The 21997-nt window shown below is 44.9% G+C and overlaps 2 protein-coding genes across 2 annotated transcripts; one reads left to right on the top strand and one right to left on the bottom strand.

The window, feature by feature from the left end:
- Window positions 1-1890: 1890 nt before the first annotated feature.
- On the top strand, window positions 1891-11629 carry LOC135886165 (olfactory receptor 11A1-like). The gene is made up of 3 exons (XM_065414024.1): window positions 1891-2830; window positions 4978-5051; window positions 11333-11629. The coding sequence occupies exons 1-3, from the start codon at window positions 1891-1893 to the stop codon at window positions 11627-11629; spliced, it is 1311 nt and encodes a 436-aa protein (XP_065270096.1).
- Window positions 11630-19712: 8083 nt separating this feature from the next.
- Window positions 19713-20645, bottom strand: LOC135886164 (olfactory receptor 5V1-like). Its single transcript, XM_065414023.1, has one exon. It carries the CDS (start codon window positions 20643-20645, stop codon window positions 19713-19715), a length of 933 nt encoding a protein of 310 aa, XP_065270095.1.
- Window positions 20646-21997: the final 1352 nt, after the last annotated feature.

Raw genomic sequence — 21997 nt, 5'->3', positions numbered from 1 at the left:
CCAATGCCTGTTTCATGACCCTTTGATAGTCACTTCCCTTCTCTGTACCTCAGTTTCCTCATCTGTAAAATGGGGATAATGACCCTTGCCATGCTGTGTAATGCGCTTTGAGATCTATGGCTGGAAAATGGCCTGGAGAGCCAGATACCATTATTAAAGGCATGGAAACTTACTGCCCATTCTCTTGGGCTTTTGACACACACACAGCACATGCGAGGAAAGGGAGATTTTCTTTGTGATTCGAATGCCTGTGGCATCAGCTTTGGTGTGACATTGTTTTAACAAAAATTACAGCATTAATTCCCTTGTGAAGATAATTCTCAGTGCTCACTGGCAGCAGAGCCCACTGGAGATCCAAGCAGCAGAATGGGTTGGGGGGAGGCTGCTTTCCCTGATAAACCCTGCAAGAATCCGGAACAGGAGGCACATAAGGGTTTGTGTGATGCAAAACAATCATAATGAGCTGCAGGAGAGACCCATCCCAACAGCAACTTGTAGGTGTCTCTGGAGGAACTGAGAGGACAAGACTGACTGTGAGGCCAGACCCGGTCACTGCCGATGGAGAGGTCGCTGCTTCGAGATGAGGATTGAAGGTCAGTGTTAACAGTCTCAGGGTAAACCCTCAATCTCTGCCTCAGATTGAGCCCCTAATCTGAAAGACACTCCTCTTTAGCAGTGTCCTCCCTTATTTGACCGAATAAGGACTCTATTACCTCATCATGATATTCTGCCAGGGAAACTGGTGAAACATAAAGGAGATCTAATTATCCACACAGACACCAACATATCTATCTCTTGGACAAGCCCCTTACACTACCATCTATTTCTCTATCCCTCTGTTGAACCCCTTATACATCACTCTACTTAGTTATTTCCTACAGAACTATATATCTCTATATTGAGCATCTTAAACAATCCCACTTTATATTCCTCTTGGTTTCTATTCTCTGCTCTCCCACAGCCTTCCTGTATAGCCTTGAGCTAGTCACCCTGGGCCAGATTTTTAACGGTATTTAGGTGCCTAGTGGGATTTTCAAAAGCACCCAGCTGCCTGAAAACCATCTAAATCAATGAATTTTAATTGCCCAGATGATTCTGAAAATCCCACTAGGAGCCTAAATATCTTTAAAAAACTGGCTCTGGATGCTTTTCTGGAAAATCTGTTTTAGCCCAACACAGTTAATTGAGCTCAGTGCAGGGATAACTGGGGAACTTCTTTGGTGTGTGTTGCAGAATAGGTCAGATAAGATAATCATAGAAGCATAGAATCATAGGACTGGAAGGGCCCTCAACAGGTCATCTAGCCTAGTGTCCTCCACCTGTCACAGGACTAAGTATTATCTAGACCATCCCTGACAGGTGTTTGTCTATCCTGCTCTTAAAGATCTCCAATGATGGAGATTCCAAACTTCTCTAGGCAATTTATTCCAGTGCTTAACCACCCTGATAGTTAGGAAGTTTTTTCCAAATATCCAACCTAAACTGCCATTGCTGCAATTTAAGCCCATTGCTTCTTGTTCTGTCCTCAGAGTTTAAGGGGAACAATTTCCCCGCCTCCTCCTTGCAACAATCTTTTGGTCCCTTTTGCCCTTTAAATAGATGAATCTCCAATTGAAAAAAAATGGGAACAGGTGTGGATACATCATAAATTAACTGTGTTGTTGCTTTTTGGGTGAGGTTGTAGGGAATCTCTTTCCCAATACACTATGCAATGCCTGCGTGTGAAGCATTTCCTCGCTGGAGAAAGGATATAAACTCTAATCAAAGTTTGCAAACTCAATTTTTAGGGAATCAAATGGATGGCAATCCACTGAGTTTAACTATATGATTATTCCTTTTTTCTCAATCACCAGCTACATCACATAGGGAATTGTGAAGGTGGAAACCTACATGCACCTCATGGAGGAAGGAGAAGGTGAAAATCAAACATTTATCACAGAATTCATCCTGCTGGGATTTGGGAATCTCCCTGAACTGCAATTTATTTTCTTCCTCCTTTTTCTGGGGATCTACATTGTCACCATGACTGCGAACACGCTCATTGTAGTGCTAGTTGTGGCTGATCAGCACCTTCACACCCCTATGTATTTCTTCCTGGGGAATTTGTCCTGCTTGGAGATCTGTTGCACCTCAGCCATTCTGCCCAGGATGCTGGCCAGCCTCCTGACTGGGGACAGAACCATTTCTGTAACCGGCTGCATTGTGCAGTTTTACTGGTTTGGTTTCCTAGTGACTGCTGAGTGCTCTCTGCTAGCTGTGATGTCATACGATCGATACTTAGCAATATGTAACCCCCTGCACTATGCAATCCGTATGAATGGCAGGTTCTGTATGCAGCTAGTAGCCGGATCTTGGCTAAGTTCATTCATAATTCTTACCACGTTAATATCTTTTATGTCACAATTAGCCTTCTGTGGCCCTAATGAAATTGATCATTTTTTTTGTGATCTCACCCCAGTGATTAAACTCTCCTGCAGTAACACCAGTCTGGTTACCCTGGTGACTCTAATATTCTCCTCCATAGACACTGTTCCCCCATTTCTGTTGACCCTGATATCTTATGTTTGTATCATCTCCACCATCCTGAGGATCCCTTCCACCACCGGGAAGCAAAAGGCATTTTCCACCTGCTCCTCACACCTTACTGTGGTTACACTTTTCTATGGGACACTAATAACTGTCTACATGTTACCAAACACCGGTGCCCTGAAAGCCCCAAACAAAGTGTTTTCTGTCTTTTACACGGTCTTGACACCCCTGATTAATCCCCTCATCTACAGCCTGAGAAACAAAGAGGTCAAGGAGGCCCTGAAGAGAGTGCTTCAGAAATGTAGGGTGTTCCCAGGCATTCAGAGAAATTGATAGAAATGGTAATAAATTAATGCACTAGTCAGAAAGGATCCATCTACATAGGCAAAGTTCTTATCAGTTAAAGCATCCTGCATTATAGGAAGAGGATACTGAGGATATTTTTAGAGTTGTATCTCCCATTCAGTTGTATTTATTTAGGTAAATAATGGCAGATCCTCAGCTAGTATACGTTTCGATAGATTCATTTATTTCAGTGCTGCAATGAGATTGGAACCAGACAATGATCTCCCCCAAATATGTTTTCAAAAATTCCATCCTGAACTCCAGTCATCTTGGCCAAAATGAAAAGCATAGCTAAGTGCATGGTGGGAAATGAAAACATTCTTTACTGTTGTTCCCAGAATTATTTCAGTCTCTCTTACCTTGGCTGGCAAGGGTTCTTCTATTCTATGAGAAACAGGAAGAGTGGGGAAAGTATATGACCCTAGTCTGAATAGGAGAAATGTTCAAAGATGGGGTAGAGAAATTAGGCCTCCAACCCTCATTCAAAATCAGTGGGATTTGGTTCCTACATTTCCTAAGTCATGGATGATTTTTATTCCACCTATGGAAAATTTCACAACTTTTTTTAAAAATCAGGATATTTTCACAAAAACTAAAAACCTCAGCCTGAAAAATATTGGTTTTAAATGGGTTCTGGTTCTGACTATACATCCACAATGTGTAATCGCTTCAGAAATGCACTTTTCTTGCAGAAAATCAAACCAGCTAACCCAGGGGTTCTCAGACTTTTATACTGGTGACCCCTTTCACACAGCAAGCCTCTGAGTGCGACCCCCCCGATACATTAAAAACACTTTGTAATATATATATTTAACACCATTATAAATGCTGGAGGCAAAGCGGGGTTTGGGGTGGAGGCTGACAGCTCATGACCCTCCCATGTAATAACCACATGACCCCCCCTGAGGGGTCCCGACCCCCAGTTTGAGAACCCCTGAGCTAACCAGTGACCAACCAGCCCTGTCAAAAGATGGTTATGTATTAAATTTAAATATTTGGGATTTTTAAATATTTTTTCTTTTATTTCTCATTTTTTTATTTCTAAATAATATTCCCAAGTCTTTTTGCATTGCCAGAATCCTATTCCATTTGTGATATCCTGTGGTCTGTGTTTCTTGGATTCTCCATTCATCTTTGGAAAATACCCCAAATTGCTTTGATACCCTGGGTTTACAAGCCAGCGCTCTAATGCTTGAGCTACGGAGACATTGTGTGACACCACGTATCTTACACAGTGCTCCAGCGGGTAAGGCATTGCACTTGAAATCAGAGCACCTGCCTTCTGTTATTTTTCTTGCCTCAGATGGGGTCTTGGAAAAGCCATTGGCCTCTTTTTTCCCAACTCCCCTTTTGTCTGTTTCAATTGTAAATTTTATGGGGCAGGAACATTCTCTCCCTATATGGGTTTATGGATCACCCAGCGCAATGGGGACCCCACCTCTATTTCAGTCCTTAAGGAATCACCATAGTCAAATAGTAATAGTCCTTGCGCTTTTGGTGAGTTCTGCTGGTGTTGACCAGGATATTATTTAACAATGTAAAATGACTCCCCTTTCTATCTCAAAACTCCCACCCCACCCTGAAAAAATGAAATGAATCAAATCTAAAAAATAAAAAACAAAAACCCTACCCTAAAGAGGATTTTTTTCTTTACCTCCAAAGGGAGAAGAACCAGAGACTTCATTAAATCTACAAGGGACGTTGCTATTCCCCTGTTGATTTTATGTTGAAGTTTTCCAAATACAATGGTGATGGGCAGTAATCAGATAGATACTGAAATCAGAGAATCGTAGGACTGTAAAGGACCTTGAGAGATCATCTAGTGCAGTCCCCTGCATTCATGGCAGGATTAGGTATTACCTAGATGTAGTGAGCCTGACTGGCCTCCCTCCGAGCAGGAGAGCGAGGGACCATTACACGCCCCTTGGAGGGTAGCGCCTAGATCGCACCGCCCCCCTCGCCGGAAGGACCGGGGTGAGGCTGGAAGTATAAAAGGCCAGCCCTGCAGCTCAGCTGGGGGAGAGCCTGTGCCGGAGGAGGACGCTTGGCCTGTTCTCCAGAGGTCCCGAGAGGAACCTGCACCTGGCTGTTCCCGATCCCCAGACATGGATGATGACTGGCCTGGAGTACCTGCTGCAGTTTACCCGGAAGAGCCAAAAGACGCCTGGAGGCCGCAGGTACCAAACCCCAGGGAGGCAGGAAGTAGCCCAGGGGCAGCCACGGAGCAGCCGGCTGCAGAGCCTGGCATGGCTCAGCCTGCGTCTTGTGTCTGGATCCCTGCTGATGCAGGGGCAGCCAATCCTGCCCCTGCCAGGGCCCTGAGATGGGACGCGGTGGAGTAGGGTGGGCCCGCATCCCCCTACCATCCCACCCCGGGTGGCTGACCCCTACACAGTGCAAGGAGGCTCTAGCCCAGGACAGGAGCTCCCTTACCACTCACCTATAAAGACTGTTTGTTTGCTGGCAGCCTGAGCTCCACTCAGGCTAAAGCCAGCCCCTTAGAGACTGTGTGTTTGCTGGCTGCCTGAGCTCCGCCCAGGCCAATGTCGGCCCTGATAAACTGCGTTTCAGGGCTGCCTACTTGAGCGACCTAAGCTAAAGCCTGGTTGGGACTGTTAATCGCGCAGCCCTATTGGGAGGCTCTTGCCAGTCTGATGGACTCTGGCCCTGACCCGACCGGATGAGCCTGACTGGCCTCCCTCCGACCAGGAGAGCGAGGGACCATTACACTAGACCATCCCTGGCAGAGTCCAGCGGAGGGCAACAAAAATGATTAGGGGGCTGGAGCACATGAGTTATGAGGAGAGGCTGAGGGAACTGGGATTGTTTAGTCTGCAGAAGAGAAGAATGAGGGGGGATTTGATAGCTGCTTTCAACTACCTGAAAGGGGGTTCCAAAGAGGATGGATCTAGACTGTTCTCAGTGGTACCAGATGACAGAACAAGGAGTAATGGTCTCAAGTTGCAGTGGGGGAGGTCTAGGTTGGATATTAGGAAAAACTTTTTCACTAGGACGGTGGTGAAGCACTGGAATGGGTTACCTAGGGAGGTGGTGGAATCTCCTTCCTTAGAGGTTTTTAAGGTCAGGCTTGACAAAGCCCTGGCAGGGATGATTTAGTTGGGATTAGGTCCTGCTTTGAGCAGGGGGTTGGACTAGATGACCTCTTGAGCTCCCTTCCAACCCTGATATTCTATGATTCTATGATTCTATGATATTTGTCTAACCCTTCAAATCTTTGAAAGGTAATAGACAAAGTCTCTCAGTCTGTGTGGTCCAGCAGCCAGGGTAATACACTCTGACTGAGGACGCCTGGGGGCTATTCCCAGATATGTGAATGCCTGCTTCATGACCATTTGGGACTCATTTTCCTTCTCTCTGCCTCAGTTTCCTCATCAGTCAAACAGGGATAATGCTATCAGTCCTCCTGTGTAATGTGCTTTGAGATCAACACATGGCGAATGATCTGGTAGAGCTAGATATGATTATTAAAAGCATGGAAATGTATTTCCCATTCTCTTGGGCTCTTGGCACACATACAGTATATGTGGGGAAAGGGAGGTTTCCTTTGGGATTTGAATGCCAGTGGCATCAGTTTTGGTGTGACACTGTTTTAACAAACACCACCATGTTAATTCCCTTGGGAAGGTAACTCTCAGTGCTCACCAGCAGCAGAGCCCACGGGAGATCCCGGCAGCTGGAAGGGCCAGGGGATGGCTGCTTTCCCTGATAAACCCTGCAAGGATCCAGAGCAGGAGTCAGATAACGGTTTGTGTGATGCAAACAATCATGATGAGCAGCAAAAGAGAGAGACCAACCCCAACAGCAACATATAGGTTTCTACATAGGTACTGAGAGGACAAGACTGTGAGGCCAGACCTGGTCACCATCGAAGGGGAAGTTGCTGCTTCATGATGAGGATTAAAGATCAGGGTTAAAAGTCTCAGGGCACAATCTCATTCTCTTCCTCAGACACAGCCCTTAATGCGAAAGACACTCCTCTTGGACAGTGTCCTCACTCCCTGGAAGCTTTGCCTGAATAAGGACTTTAGAATCTGAACGTGATGTATCGCCAGGGAAACTGATGAAACATAAAGGAGATCTATCTATCTACACACATCTACTTTTCTATCTCTTTATCAAGCCCCTTAAACAACCATCAATATAGATAACATTTTCCTAAACATTCACATTTTATTTAAAACTTTTGTATAAACCAGTTAGGACCAAAACATGGCCTAGGGTTATGCCCTAAATTATCTCTAGCTTGCCTCTGAATTGTCTCACTTCACTTTTCTCATATTTTATCAAGCCTCACTTGACAATTGTCAAGCATATTTTTAGGAAAGGGATGTTTTGGGCCTTATATTTCAACACATTTCTCTGGAACATAAGTAATTGTCATTTTTATAGGCTACAGTGTACATTAGAAATGCATTGGATAGAGACTGGAAATCCTTACCAATTTGGAAATAGTGGCACTTGTGAGACAAATTTTGCCTAGCTATTTATTGCTCCATCTTAGTTTTGAAGAGGAAGGATACTCCGATGTTTACAACACTAGCCTGTCATTAAGGAGACTTGGTTTCTATTCTCTGCTCTACCACAGCCTTTCTTTATAGCCTTGTGCAAATCATTCTGGGCCAGATTGTCAAAGGTATATAGTTGCCTAGATGGATTTTAAAACCATTTAGGTGCTCGACACTTATTTAAATCAATGAGTTTAATTACCTTGAAAATTTAACCAGGTGCCTAAATACATTAAAAAATCTGGCCGTTAGACCTTTTCTTGAAATTACGTTTTAGCCAAACACAATTTATTGAGCTCAGTGCTGTGGTAACTGAGGAAATTCTATGGCGTGTGTTGTAGAGGAGGTCAGACCACATGATCAAATAGTCCCTTCTGGCCATTAAATCTATGAATCTATAACTGAATAAATGTGGGGACAGGGGTAGAAGAAAGATATATTTACCGTATTGCTGTTCTTGGGTAGGCTGGTAGGGAACCTCTATTCCAATACCCTCTGCAACACCTGGGAGTGAATCAGTTCCTTAGCTGAGACAAGAGCTTGCAATCTCAATTTTTATGGAATGAAATGGATGGAAATCGACCGAGTTTAATAGTACAGCAAACTCCCTAAATGAGTATTGCTTTTTCTCAGTCACCAGGTACATCACACAGAGAACGGTGGAAATGGAAACCTTCATGCACCTCATGGAGAAAAGAGAAGGGGACAACCAAACATCTATCACACAATTCATCCTGATGGGATTTGAGAATCTCCCTGAATGGTGGATTCTTTTCTTCCTCCTGTTTCTAGTGATCTACTTAGGGATGGCCTATGCAACAGACTCGGGGCCACACCCCTTCTCCCACTAGAGCATTGTTTCCCAAAATTTTGGCTGAAATGGTTTCTGATGAAAATGTGGCATTTTCTAGGAAAAGCAGTTTTGATGGATAATCTTCAACACATTATCTTTAACACATTATCAGACCTAAAATAACATACCCTAAAATGCTTTATAAAAACTATATATTATAAAGTTGCACAAAGAAAGGGATAAATAAGTAATACATTTGGATGAATAATGCATCACTGTTACCAATTTCACTCAACTATCGCTAATACAACAGATCAATTGATACTGGACTTGTCCGTTTAGAGAAGAAGTGATCATAACACCATAACAAAGCACTCCCTGAACCCCCCACTCCACTTAGGCTTATCTGGTGGTGAGGGAAAAATTCCTTCCCAGGCCCCCCAGAAAGGAGTGTCTAGTACAATGCTCATAGCAGGTCCTGACCAAAACCTGGTATTTTGCCACCTCAAGGGGAGGGAGGGTGGGTGCTGTTCCACCTGGTCTGGGGAAAAGGGGATTGTGCATGTATTTATATAAATTTTGTTTCATTGTGTGCTTATATTTTATATAAAACCAATAAACATGCCATTAAAAAAATCTCACACATTCACACCCAAGCTACCAATTTCTCCACTCTTCCTAGTTCTCATTGCAATAGGAGAACCCCTGGCAGCCAGTGTTAGAGACACTGAAATAACATTGGGGATAAAAGTCAATTCAGCTGTGGCAATTTACACCAGCTCAGGCACTGCCCTTATTCATCTAAATAAATACAACTGAAAGGGAGAGGCGACACTAAAAAGTCCTCAGTATCTTCTTCCTATAATTCAGGATGTTTGGACTGACTAGAACTTAGATTGTTCCTTTCTGACCAGCAAATTGATTTATTACCATATAAATCAACCTCTCCGAATGCCTGACATTTCTGCAGAGCTCTCCTCAGGGCTTCCTTTACCTCTTTTTTTCTCAGGCTGTTGATGAGAGGATTGATCAGGGCATCAAGACAGTGTAAAGGACAGAAAACACTTTGTTTGAGACTGCACCTCTGTAGCAATTTAATGAAGACTCTCTAAGCCGATGGGAGAGAGTTCTTCTGTCAGCTTAGTTAACCCACCTCCCAGAGAGGTGGTAGCTCTAGTGCAGTGGTTTTCAAACTTTTTTTCTGGGGACCCAGTTGAAGAAAATTGCTGATGCCCATAACCCAATGGAGCTGGGGATGAGGGTTCAGGGTGTGGGAGGGGGTTCTGAGCTGGAGCAGGGGGTTGGGGTGTGGGAGGGGGTTAGGGCTCAGGGCTGGGGGTGCAGGCTCTGGGGTGGGGCTGGGGATGAGGGGTTTGGGGTGCAGGAGGGGCTCCAGGTTTGGGGCAGGCTCAGGGCTGGGCAGGGAGTTGGGGTGCGGGAGAGTGTCAGGGCTCTGGGCTGGGGATGAGGGGATTGGGTCACGGGGTTGGGGTGTGGACTTACCTCTGGCAGCTCCCAGTCAGTGGCGCAGCCAGGGTGCACCGGGGACTACGCTGTGCCCCAGAAGCGGCCAGCAGCGGGTCTGGCTCCTAGGCAGAGGCGCGCAAGCGGTTCCGCGTGACTCTCACCTGCCGGCACTCTCCCCCCCCAGTTCCCATTAGCTGGTTCCCGCACAATGGGAGTGTGCAGCTGGTGCTCGGGGTGGGGGCAGCGTGCTAAGCCCTGTGGCCCCCCTGCCTAGAAGCCAGACCTGCTGCACAGATTCAGTACAGACATCCAAAAGTTCAAGTCAATAGGATCCTGCATCTCTCTTCTATTCTGAACAGACAGATATTCCTGCTTTTTCTCTTCAGCACCCTTTGACTCCAGTGATTGTTACTGTTTCAATTACAAGGAAGACCAGAGTGGCCTATGGCTGAGCTGTGAGAGAACAGCATGCAACAGTCACCAAGGATAAGATTTTCAAACTGCCTCAGATTCCTTTTGTAAAGCTTCTGATTCCGCAAGGCAAGTGCTTGGGAAACTTGGGTATTACTCTGAAAATTAAGGTAGTCTTCTAGACTAGGAGTTTCAAAGCACAGCATAGTTAAGAAGGTGTCAGGTTGCATAGATTTGTGAATTTCAAGGCCAGAAGGGACAATTATTATCATCTAGTCTGATATCCTGTATAACTAGGCTCGGCAGATTTCAATTTTTTTAATATATATTTTGATGGATAATATCAATTTGTAAACATTTTTATCAATTTAAATTTTCACAGTTGTGGGAAATTTATGGGGGGGAGGTCAGACAATAATTATGTAATGGCAGTGGACACTGAGATTCAAAAAGTTTAAGCTTTATAACCCTTAAAACACAAATTTGTCAATGTCACACATCAAAATATACAACAGAACTAGCTTTAAACCAAATTCTAATGAGTTCTCAAGCAGCATTTTTCTTACTTTGCCTAGCTGTAAATTTCTATTAACAATCAAAACATTTTTTTTATTGATTTGTGTGTTGTATGGTGAAATCGACATTTACTGAAAGAAAGCTAATTATGCAGCATTCATTACAATACTTTTTATACACATTAAGGTGGGACTCTAATAAGTTCTCAAGCAGCATTTTTCTAACTTCTACTGTGTCTAAAAATCTATTGTCAATGGAAATATTTTTCCATCAGTTTGTGTGTGTACACTGAAATAGCTGTTCGTCGACATTTACTGACAAAAAACTAATGCTTCCAAGCAAATGTATAACATGTGCCAAAGAACCACATCAGATGATTCCTGCATAATTTGTATGTGAGATATAGCATATAGCATTTCAGTTTAAAACAAGCAGCCAAATTAGGACTCAAATGACCTGGATTTTACCCCAGCTCAGCCACTCAACTGTTGTGTGATCTTGGGTATATTGTTTCCTCTCTTTTCTTTCCCACACACCCTTTGTCTCTCCTGTTTACTTAGGTTGGAGCTGACTGGACTCGGGCAGGGCTATTTCTCACCATGTGTCTATACAGTGTAAATGGGGCTGTAATCTCAGTTGGCACTGCTAATTGCTACAGTATTACAAATCATAGGAGATGTGATGGGAAATATCCAATTGGATTGTTATTAGGTTTATTCATTGCAGCTTCCTGTAAATGTTCTAGGATTCCAAGCACATCTTCTTCTCCATGGTCACCATGCCCAAGATTTTGGCTGGCTTCCTCTCAGGGTGCCAGGCCATCTCCTTCACCAGCTGCCTGGCACAGCTCCATTTATTCCACTTCCTGGACAGCACTGGAGCCGTGCTTCTGGCCGTCATGGTCCATGACTGCTGTGTGGCCATCTGCAAACCACTGCGCTACACAGTGGTCATGAGCCCACAGGTGTGCCTGCTCATGGCAGCGGCCACCGGGTCCTCTTCTGTTGTGATCTACGAGGAAAGGTTGAAAAAAATGGGTTAGTTTCATCTAGACAAGAGAAGACTGAGGGGCAACATGTTAACAATTTTCAAATATGTAAAAGGTTGTTATAAAGTGGAAGGTGATGAATGGTTCTCTGTAACCACTAAGTACAGGGGAAAGAAGTAAGGGGCTTAAATTGCTGCAAGGGTGGTTTATGCTGCACAGTAGGAAAAACTGGAATAAATTGCCTAGGGAGGTTGTGGAATCTCTTTTATTGGAGGTTTTTAAGAACAGGTTAGAGAAACACCTGTCAGGGATGGTCTAGATAATTCTTAGTCCTGCCATGAGTGCAGGGGACTGGACTAGATGACCTTTCGAGGTCCCTTCCGGTCCTATGATTCTATGATTCTATGAGTTAGCTCTAAGCTCTTGGTATCGGGAAACCTGAGAGCCAACTTCAGAGTAAGATGATTACTTGGAGTACTTGAAGAATCAGGGTGATGTAGTACTGGAAGGGTCCCCAGAGACCTTGAACAAGACCCATGCCAGGATCACTGTACTGGGAACAGTATAGACATATTCCTGTGTGCCTGTAACATGTGGTAGTGGGGATCTGGAGTTGGTCCATGGAAGGGGCAGGTACTGAGCCAGAGGCAGATGGTGCCAAGGTCAAGCAACCAGGTGCAGATGAGCTAAAGGGCTGCATTGGAGCTGGGTGAGGGTCTTCATGCTGAAGCAAAGGTGCGAGCCATACTGCTGAGCTGCAGTGATCAGGAGAGAATACTCTGTGACCATCAAAGAAGTAGTCAGATTTGAGAGTCCCTGAGCAGGCACCAGAGTCAATGGTGCAGGGCTGGGGGCCAATTCCACTCCCAAGAATAAAGAACAAAGGTGCCAAACTCTTCAGTTAGCTCAGACTGACCCAGAGGGAGGGAGACAGACCACAGAGGAGGTGAAGATCTCTGCCCTGAGGGCTGAATCTCACAGGCCTGCTTTTACTAATTGCAGCAAGAAGATACCCCAAGGAGAAGGATACCAGCCTATTCAAAGAACTGGGTGCTTGCTGCTTGTTCAGCTCAGGACAGTGTGGGGACGTTAATGCCAAATCCGTGGTGTATGTTTTAAATGCATAGACTTGTTGCTTGTGTACCTTTTGGTACTGAAGAAATCTGTATGTTACATACTATTATTGTTTTGTTTGCATAGTACTTGCTGTATTGCTATAATGAAAAGATTGTGTGTAGATTTATGAGGAATCTTTGTTAACTCTCAAATTGTCCTCTTAATAAACTTGAAGGTTTGCTTTTAGTCTGAGCAGCTTTACTACATTGTGGTATCTTTATTCCAAACTGGAGTAACTCCAGGTACTGGCATCTACAACTGTCCCAATTTGCACATTTACCTGATGTGTTATTATCCCCAGGTGTGTGTTCCATGGTCAAAAGAGACTGGAACCACTCGCCATTCCTGCACTAAAATTGAATGATTGTGGGTACTTGTGAAATTCAAATTGGCTGGGCTACACCAGGTAAGGCTTTTCTCAGATAAACAAAACTAAAACTAGAAAGATACCCTGTCCCACCCAATTTTAGCCAAGTTCCTTGTGGTTAGGGCACTCTGCTGGTAGACAGGAGACATGGGCTCCAGCCCCTGCTCCAAGTCAGGCAGGGCTGTGGTCCTGAGTGCTCTAACCACTGAGATATTGGGTATAATGGGACATCCTTCCAAAAAGTTTAATCCCCAGCTGTCCTTTGTGTGAGGGGAGGGGGTAACACTTCCCAGGGGGACTCAAGATTGTGAGGTACCTTATCACTGCCTGCCCTTAGCATGAAGCAATCTTGTCTATGACTATTGTGCTTCAGCTCCTTGAAACCAACAGCCTTTGGCCCCACAAGCTTTGCCTTCCAGGTCTCTGAGACCTCACCCTTCCTGTGCAGGCTAGTGCTTTGTACACACCAACCTCTGAGTCCTTGGAGTGCTCCCTGCAGCGTTCAGCCCCTGTCACTGGACACACAGTAATTACCAAGTCTGCCGCCTCCAAAGACTGCACACAAGGTTGTTTGGCCCAGCTATGCATTCACACTTTGCTTACCATTACAAATGGAAGTTTATTAACCAAGGTAGAGATTGAAGTGATGCTGAGTCAGGATAGTGGAAACAGATATGATTACAAATTATAACACGCTTCTAAGTGACTAAACATGACTTGAGCAGGTTAAAAATCTGCCTAAAATTAAGTTGCTCACCTAAAGCAAGCCCTCAGCATCACCAGCCACCAGGACCAGTATTCAACTTTCATGGATGCAAAAAGTACTGTGCTTTTTGTCCCTCAGTGTGGGACCACAAAATGTCCTTTTCCTCCTTATAGTCCATCCTCTTCTCTTCTTAATTTGCTTTTCCTGTTGACTTCAGATGCAGATGAATGCCCCTTCCATCTGATTTATCCTACTTATGCTGCATCACAGACAAAGGCAGACAGGTAACTGTCATGGAAAAAGTCACCCACGCATTGATTTTAGTTCACAGACTCAAGCCTGAGGCTAGTTTATTGCAATACATACCAATGCGTTGGGGGTTGCAGTTAGAAACTACATCCCCGATCAGAGCTCGCAGGCTCCTTTTATTCTTACAAACCGCAAACATAGTACAAGTTATGCGTCATTTACGAAAAATAAAGAGTTAGGGTCTGCCCCCTTTCCCGGTACCTTCCTTATTATTTTTCCGAGAATTGGGTGCATATAGGGTAGAGGGCTTCTTGGTGGTTTCCAATATGGGCAGTACTTGGCACCAGTTAGGGTATATTCTCGGCAGGGTGTATAGTACCTTCCGGGGTGTTACTGTCCGTGTACCGGGGTTTTTTTACAGGACGCCCAAAGGAGATATATGATTGGCTAGGTTTGCATTTAGCTGGAGCTGCAGGAGAAGTTTGCATTTAGCTAGAATCAATTTCTTCATACAAGCGGTTATTATGTTTCATCAACAAGTGGTTATTATATTTCGTTAGCCATAAACACACAAGCTATTATTTTACTAGGGCTTTTCATGTTTTTTCTTCCTCCCTCCTCTGATCATAACCCTTGACTGAACTTGGCAGAAGGCTGTGTCACTTAGTCTAGTTCAGGCCTGTGGCCTGTAAAGGCCTGTATAGTGAGCCTTCGCCGGTATCCCGAGTGACATAAGGGAGGCCGGCCAGGCCTATTCCCTCACATAACCCAACATTTCTTTGTCTGGGAAAACCTTGTTCATCAACCCTGCCTAGTTACATAGTTTGAACATGTTTTTGATACATATTCTTCTTCTTGAATTACACTCTGTAGCCTTATTGATGATTGATGACAGATGATTGATTAATTGATTAATTAATATTGATTATTGAGTCATCTCTTAGAGCACAGCGGTCAAGAAAGTTTCAGTCTCCTGATGGCTACAGTATCAGGGATATTGTTATCAGTATCATTAGAATGAGAGACTCTAAGTACACACAAGAAAAAACTGTGATTTGTCAGAAGTCCCTTTATTAGGAAATCCATTAAGCAAATAAACAATCCCACAAACACTGAAATACAACAGAAGATAGACAGATAGTCCAAAGTAGTTAGCCCTAGGACCAGAATCACTCACTTCTCACCTCTCCTTCTGGGAGACCCTGGAGTGTCAGTCATTATCTTCCCCATCGTCATCTTCATTGTCATCACCATCACTGTGATTGTCATGCTGGCGTCTTTCATTTCCCCCCAGCACATAGGCTGGGCAATACCTTTTGATCCTGAGTTATGCTTACTCCTGCTAAGGCTCACACTATGCATAAGGGTTCCAACCCCTTTTTCCTTATCCATACTTCCATACCTCGCTAATTTAAAGGTTCTCCAGTTCTCAATGGCTATTCCACTTAGTTCCTCTTCTTCTTACTAGCATCTACATCAATGAGTTCCCATAGCATCTTGATGTTATTACAGAATCCCACAAAATGTTACTGATGGGCATCTTGTGGTATTAACTGGCACATTGCAGCATAGTTTCCAGTCAATATCTGCATAGTTTCCAGAACATCAGCAAATCTGATGAGGTTCAACAAGGACAAGTGCAGAGTCCTGAACTTAGGAAGGAAGAATTCCATGCACTGCTACAGGCTAGGGACCGACTGACTAAGCAGCAGTTCTGCAGAAAAGGACCTGGGGATTACAGTGGACGAGAAGCTGGATATGAGTCAGCAGTGTGCCCTTGTTGCCAAGAAGGCCAACAGCATATTGGGCTGTATAAGTAGGAGCATTGCCAGCAGATCGAGGGAAGTGATTATTCCCCTCTATTCGGCACTGGTGAGACCACACCTGGAGTATTGTGTCCAGTTTTGGTCCCCCCACTACAGAAGGGATGTGGACAAATTGGAGAGAGTCCAGCAGAGTGCAACGAAAATGATGAGGGGGCCGGGTCACATGACTTATGAGGAGAGGCTGAGGGAACTGGGGTTATTTGGTCTGCAGAAGAGAAGAGTGAGGAGGGATTTGATAGCAGACTTCAACTACCTGAAGGGGGTTCCAAAAAGGATGGAGCTAGGCTGTTCTCAGTGGTGGCAGATGACAGAACATGAAGCAATGGTCTCAAGTTGCAGTGGGGGACGTCTAGGTTGGATATTAGGAAACACTATTTCACTAGTAGGGTGGTGAAGGACTGGAATGGGTTACCTAGGGAGGTGGTGGAATCTCCATCCATAGAGGTTTTTAAGGCCCGGCTTGACAAATCCGTGGCTGGGATGATTTATTTGGTGTTGGTCCTGCTTTGAGCAGAGGATCAGACTAAATAACCTCCTGAGGTCTCTTCCAACCCTAATATTCTATGATTCTATGATTTAACGTCTTTCACTGAAATCGTACACTTCATAATTACAGGGTTATCTTTTGGTCCACATGTCATGGCAACCTGTTTCAGGCCTAAGGGCTTGTGTGACTAAGCTGAATATGGATTAGGGTATCAAACTCCCTAAGGCATCTTTGGAAAACCTTAATGTATATCCCACCCATTATCCTGGTGTCATAGAGCCTGAGCTCTTAGCAAACCAAGCCAGGCTCAGATTTTTCACTGATGCCTAGATCTTCTGAGAACAAGTCTCATTAATTTAATTGTTATTGCACTAGACAGCTTGCAAAAATCTCACCCTAAGAGTCAGACCTAAGACCAGATTGCAGGCTTCATGGTTCTTCAACTGCTCATCACAAAATAGGTCAGAGCCTTCCCCAGCACTTTGATCAATAGAAAAATATCTGACTCCCCAAATCTGAGTGAACCAAACAGTGGTTATTCTCCCACAATCTGGGGCTGTCAAAGGAAAGGCAATTAAGTCCCAAAATTTTATTGAAATTCAATGTGAGCTAGGTGTCTAGTTCAGACCAGCAAGTGATGCATGCTACAGAGGAAGGCAAAAAACTCCCAGGGTCTCTGGTAATCGGACCTGGTGAAAATTGCTTCCAGACCCCGAACATGTTGATCAGTTAGACCCCATTACTGAAGCATCTATGCTCCTCATAATCCTTGAATATACATATTTATTCTGGAGAAACACTGGTCAGGAGGGACAGAAATGCAGGCCTGTGCCTCTAAGAGGGGACAGTTGAGGAGCTGGTAGCCCTTGCAGGATCATGGCAGGGAAACAGAGATGTATTGTGTACTATGACATAGATGGTGTAAGAAGTGGGATCTGAGCCCACACCAGAGGCCTTTGATCTTTAAATTCATGGAACATGTAAGAACTAGACAATGGTTGTTTCCTCAGGTCAGAGCTTCAGGAGGCTGGTGTTGGCATGACTGGGTGGGGGAGGAATTTGTATTCACCTCTGCTGAAGTATTTCCCAGGAAATTTACTTCACCCGTATTGTCCCAAAGGACTATGCTTGCCTGTCACATCATTCAATATAGTCCTTAGATCACCCATACCCAAAATAATACATCACCTTTACCTTTTATACAAGGGATTCCAGAGCTACTTAAACTTAATTCAAGTTTTTTTCAAGGATATATCTCTTTCCCAATCAATTATTAAACAACATTATAAATTTAAAGAAAAAAAAGATGAATAATAATATTAGCTAGACAAAAATACTGGCAACCCGGTAATTATTATTAGTGGCATTACTATTAAATCTATATCAATATAATATCATGCAAAGTCATTCATATCATTAGGTTAGTGCCATTATGATTTATGTACTGATTGTATTTTCTTATTTCCTTAGCACTGACAACATGTTCCCTCTTGCCCGAAACACAGACATGGAGTTTAATCTTACTGAGCTCAATGGCAAAGTCTTACTGACTTCACGGGTGGGAAATCAGAGTCATGAAGTCAGCCCCTGCCCCACAAGAGCTCCCAGTTGATAAGACAGACCCAGAACAGACAAGATGTCTTATTTGGGGAAGCCCCTATGTAGTATCATTGTTGGGTTTGTCAGCACAATTCAATTCTAAACACTTATTGATATTAATGACGATTAAGGCTCTGGGTTTGTCATGGAGGTCACGGCGGTCATGGATGATTCTGTGACCTGCCATGACCTCCGTGACTTCTGCAGTGGCCTGTGCGGCTGACCCGGAGTTTGGGTGGGGGAGGGGCTCAGAGCTGGGGGTTGGAGTGCGGGGTGATGCTGGGGGGGGGGCTCCCTGGAAGGGCAACAGGAACTCAGCTCCTAGCTCCATGTGCTGCCTCTGTTCCCAGCCAATGGGAGCTGCAGACCTGGGGCTTGGGGTGGAGCAGAGGCAGCACGTGAAGCTAGGAGTTGGAGGTCACCACTTCCCAGGAGCTGGGTAGGGAGGTCGCTGCTTCCCAGGAGCACCCCCAATACTGTCCCTCCAGTACCTCTGACCCCCAGCCCAAGTTTTAGTTAGGGGTATATAGCAAAAGCCATGGACAGGACTGGCCGTGAATTTTTGTTTACTGCCTGTGACCTGTCCATTACTTTTACTAAAAATACCCATGACTAAAACATAGCCTTAATGATGATTGATTTTTGTGCTCCTGCATTGTGATGGGGTGTCACCCCAGATAAGATCTGAGCATGTTGAAAAGGTCCAATTGACCTTATAGGCTGCACCTGTAGGAGAGTCATGGTCAGATAAAATTTAATTGGTGATGAAGCCCAGCTGCGTAGGGCCAAGCTGGGCATGTACAAATCTAGGAAGTTGAGAGCAAGAAGGGGCTGTAGGAGGAGCTCTGCAGCTATTCCCCATAGAGAAAGGAAGTTGGCTAGGAACAAGGAGGAGTTCTAGGGGGAGAGTGAGCCCCAGGATCCAGCCCTGGACTGCATAGTTTGGTGAGAAGCTGAGAGGGGTGAAGTAGCCCCTGTGAGTGGAGGATGCTCAGACTGGTGAACCCAGAGGTGGGCCAGGAGATAGAAAGGTGAATTAGGATCAATCCCAGGGTAACAGCAACAGGATCTGAGATTGAGCAGACTGTGGTTGTGGGTCATAGAGTCCCTGGGCTGCGTCCCAGAGTAGTGGTGGGCCCAGGTTTCCCTACCATCAATTAGGAAAGTGGTTCCAGACATAGGCGTGGACTGGAAGACTGCCTGACATGGCATACGGACAACTTGTCCAGTGCGACTTTGACATCCTGGAAGGGGAAAACTAAACAGTGACCTGACCATCATGACAGAGGTCTATGTCATGAAGAGGGAACTCCCAGAGAGAGAGAGGCCAAGGTGTAAGCATCCACCGGGAAGGAATGCCAGCCCAGGTGAGAGCTAATCCCCAGACCCAGCCACAAGGAGGTGGCCTAATGGTGAAGGTACCCTGTTACTTGCATATTTTGAATTTGGTCGCTTATATCTATGTAAGTAACACTTGGTAGGAAGTGCCTGTGGTGGTCATATGCATGGACTTAATATAATCTTTTAAAATCTGGTCCCTAACTCTCTTTGGAATCAAATCACTTCTGAAAACCCCATTAGGTGCTTAAATGCCTTTGGAAACATCTCCCTGATTGACTCACCCAAGGTCACACATGAAGGCTGTAGGCGTCAAGAACTGAACCCTCTTCTTCAATGAGCCAAGCCAGTACCCCACCCAATGGGCCATGCTTTCCCTGCCCTCTATTACTGTTCCTAAAGGAGAAGGGACATGCTTGGAAATGCTGCCCTTGATGGAGTGGAAAATCTCAGCCTTTGTTTCCACCCATAAGTTTTTTAAAGGCCTCCTTCACCTCCTTGTTCCGCAAGCTGTAGATGAGGGGGTTGACAAGGGGAGTGACCATAGTGTACAGAGCAGCCACGGCTTTGTCTCTGTCCAGGTAAGTGGAGGGGGGCCGGACGTAAGTGTAAATCACAGTGCTATAAAAAAGCGTCACCACCATCACATGAGAGGAGCAGGTGGAGAAGGCCTTGAGCTTCCCTGCGGCAGACCGGATTTTCAGGACAGAAGAGATGATGTAGACATAGGAGAGGAGGGTGAGGAGGAAGCAGCCTATGCCCAGGAACACATCCGTCACCAGGGCCAAGGTTTGGTTGTAGCCTGTGTCGCTGCAGGACAGCTGAAGCAGCGGTGGTAGCTCACAGAAGAAGTGGTTGATAATGTTGGGCCCGCAGAAGGACAAGCGGAGCAAGGAGAGAGTATGTGGCAGAGAGATTAGGAAGCCCGATGCCCATATCCCTACGGCCAGGCAGCAGCAGGTCCTCCGGCTCATGACAAGGGAGTAGCGCAAGGGGTGGCAAATGGCCACATAGCGGTCGAAAGCCATGCCAGTCAGCAGCAGCAGCTCCGTCGCCAGGAAGGCGGTGAAGAAGTACATCTGTGCCAGACAGCCTTGGAAGGAGATGGCCTTCTTTTGGGCCAGCAGGTTCTTCAGCATCTGTGGCACGGTCGAGGTCACGCAGCCAATGTCCAGCAGGGAGAGGTTGACCAGGAAGAAGTACATGGGGGTGTGGAGTCCAGGCTGTGAACAGATGACTGTGATGATGGAGACGTTCCCAAGAAGGGCCGCGGCATAGGCCGATGCAAAGGCGACAAATAGTATCAGCTGCACCTGAGGGTGGTCAGAGAAACCCAGCAGAATAAACTCGGACACACCTGTTTGGTTCCTTGCATCTGCCATCCTGATAATCGTGATCCTACAAGGCTGGCCAATCGGCTTGACTGAGTGATTGATTTCTGCCAATGGAAGTCCCTTTTTGGAAATTGCAGAGGTGTAATTTTCATCCAGATATTGCCAATAAATGCAATTGGATCCACATAAGCATACCTTAGTTCACCACATGGTCCTTTTTCCTGCAGAACTAAAATCAGAATCCTTTGTATTAAATAATTTGTTGTCCCTCATTGGAGTGTAGAATTGATACAAAACACATCCCTGAGCTGGTTGTAAAATTCAATGCACCGACATTCCTCCCTACTGTTATACAATATTATAGGATTTTATAAGTTAATAGCAAGATTATATAATTTCACATTCCGATGCCTGTTTCTATGCAATAATATTGACAGCTGTCCTGGGCTGGACATACATGTCCTTTTGTCTAAAAAGACTCATCTCTTCAAAAGAATCTAAGGAAGTGAGATGTCTAAGTACCACTTTATTTCACTGTGAGTTCAGAGCTTTAAGATCCCTGTAAAAGGAAGATGTGGGGGTTGAGTAGCCATTGTAACAAACTACTAAAGGAAGTAATGAAGTCTCCATTTCTGGATGACTTCAGATCCAGACTGGATGCCATTCTGGAAAATAGCCTTTAGCCACACACAAGTTATTGGGCTCAATGCAGGGGCATAACTGGGTGGAATTTAAGGGCCTGTGATACACAGAAGGTCAAATTACATAATCTAGTGATCATAGAATATGAGGGTTAGAAGGCAGTCATCTAGTCCAACCTGCTACTCAAAGCAGGACCAATCCCCAACTATTATTTTTTTTACCCTAGATCCCTAAATGGCCCCCTCAAAGATAGAGCTCAGAGCCCTGGGTTTATCAGGCCAATGTTTAAACCACTGAGCTATCCCTCCCTTCTAGTCTTTACCTAGATAGATAGATAGATAGATAGAGAATTGTTATTTACCCCTTCACATAACACAGGAGCTTGAGTCACCCAACGAAATTAGTAGGCAGCAGGTTTAAAACAATCTTAAGGAAGTATTTCTTAACACCACTCACAAGTCAACCTGTGGAACTCATTGCCAGGGGATGTTATGAAGGCCAAATGTATAACTGGGTTAAAAAAAGCATTAGTTAAATTTATGGAGGATAGGTTCCTCAATGGATATTAGTCAGGAATGCACCCCTATGCTCCGGGTGTCCCTAAACTGCCAACTGCCAGAAGAGGGGACAGGATCACAGGATCACATGAAATTGCCCTGTTCTGTTCATTCCCTCTCAAGCATCTGGCACCAACCACTGTCGGAAGAGAGGATACAGGGCTAGATGGACCATTGTTGTGACTCAATGTGGTTGTTCTT

This window comes from Emys orbicularis, chromosome 12 (assembly GCF_028017835.1).
Source record: "Emys orbicularis isolate rEmyOrb1 chromosome 12, rEmyOrb1.hap1, whole genome shotgun sequence".
In the NCBI taxonomy this organism is placed as follows: Eukaryota; Metazoa; Chordata; order Testudines; family Emydidae; genus Emys; species Emys orbicularis.
This window is presented reverse-complemented; position numbering and strand designations above follow the sequence as displayed.

Bases quoted from the DNA above. Each gene is read 5' to 3' on its own strand.
- LOC135886165 (XM_065414024.1), top strand. From the start codon at position 1,891: ATGCACCTCATGGAGGAAGGAGAAGGTGAAAATCAAACATTTATCACA. The intron at 2,831-4,977 runs GTAGGGTGTTCC...CCCGATCCCCAG, and splicing joins GAAGAGAGTGCTTCAGAAAT to ACATGGATGATGACTGGCCT. The intron at 5,052-11,332 runs GTACCAAACCCC...TAAATGTTCTAG, and splicing joins AAGACGCCTGGAGGCCGCAG to GATTCCAAGCACATCTTCTT.
- LOC135886164 (XM_065414023.1), bottom strand. From the start codon at position 20,645: ATGGCAGATGCAAGGAACCAAACAGGTGTGTCCGAGTTTATTCTGCTG.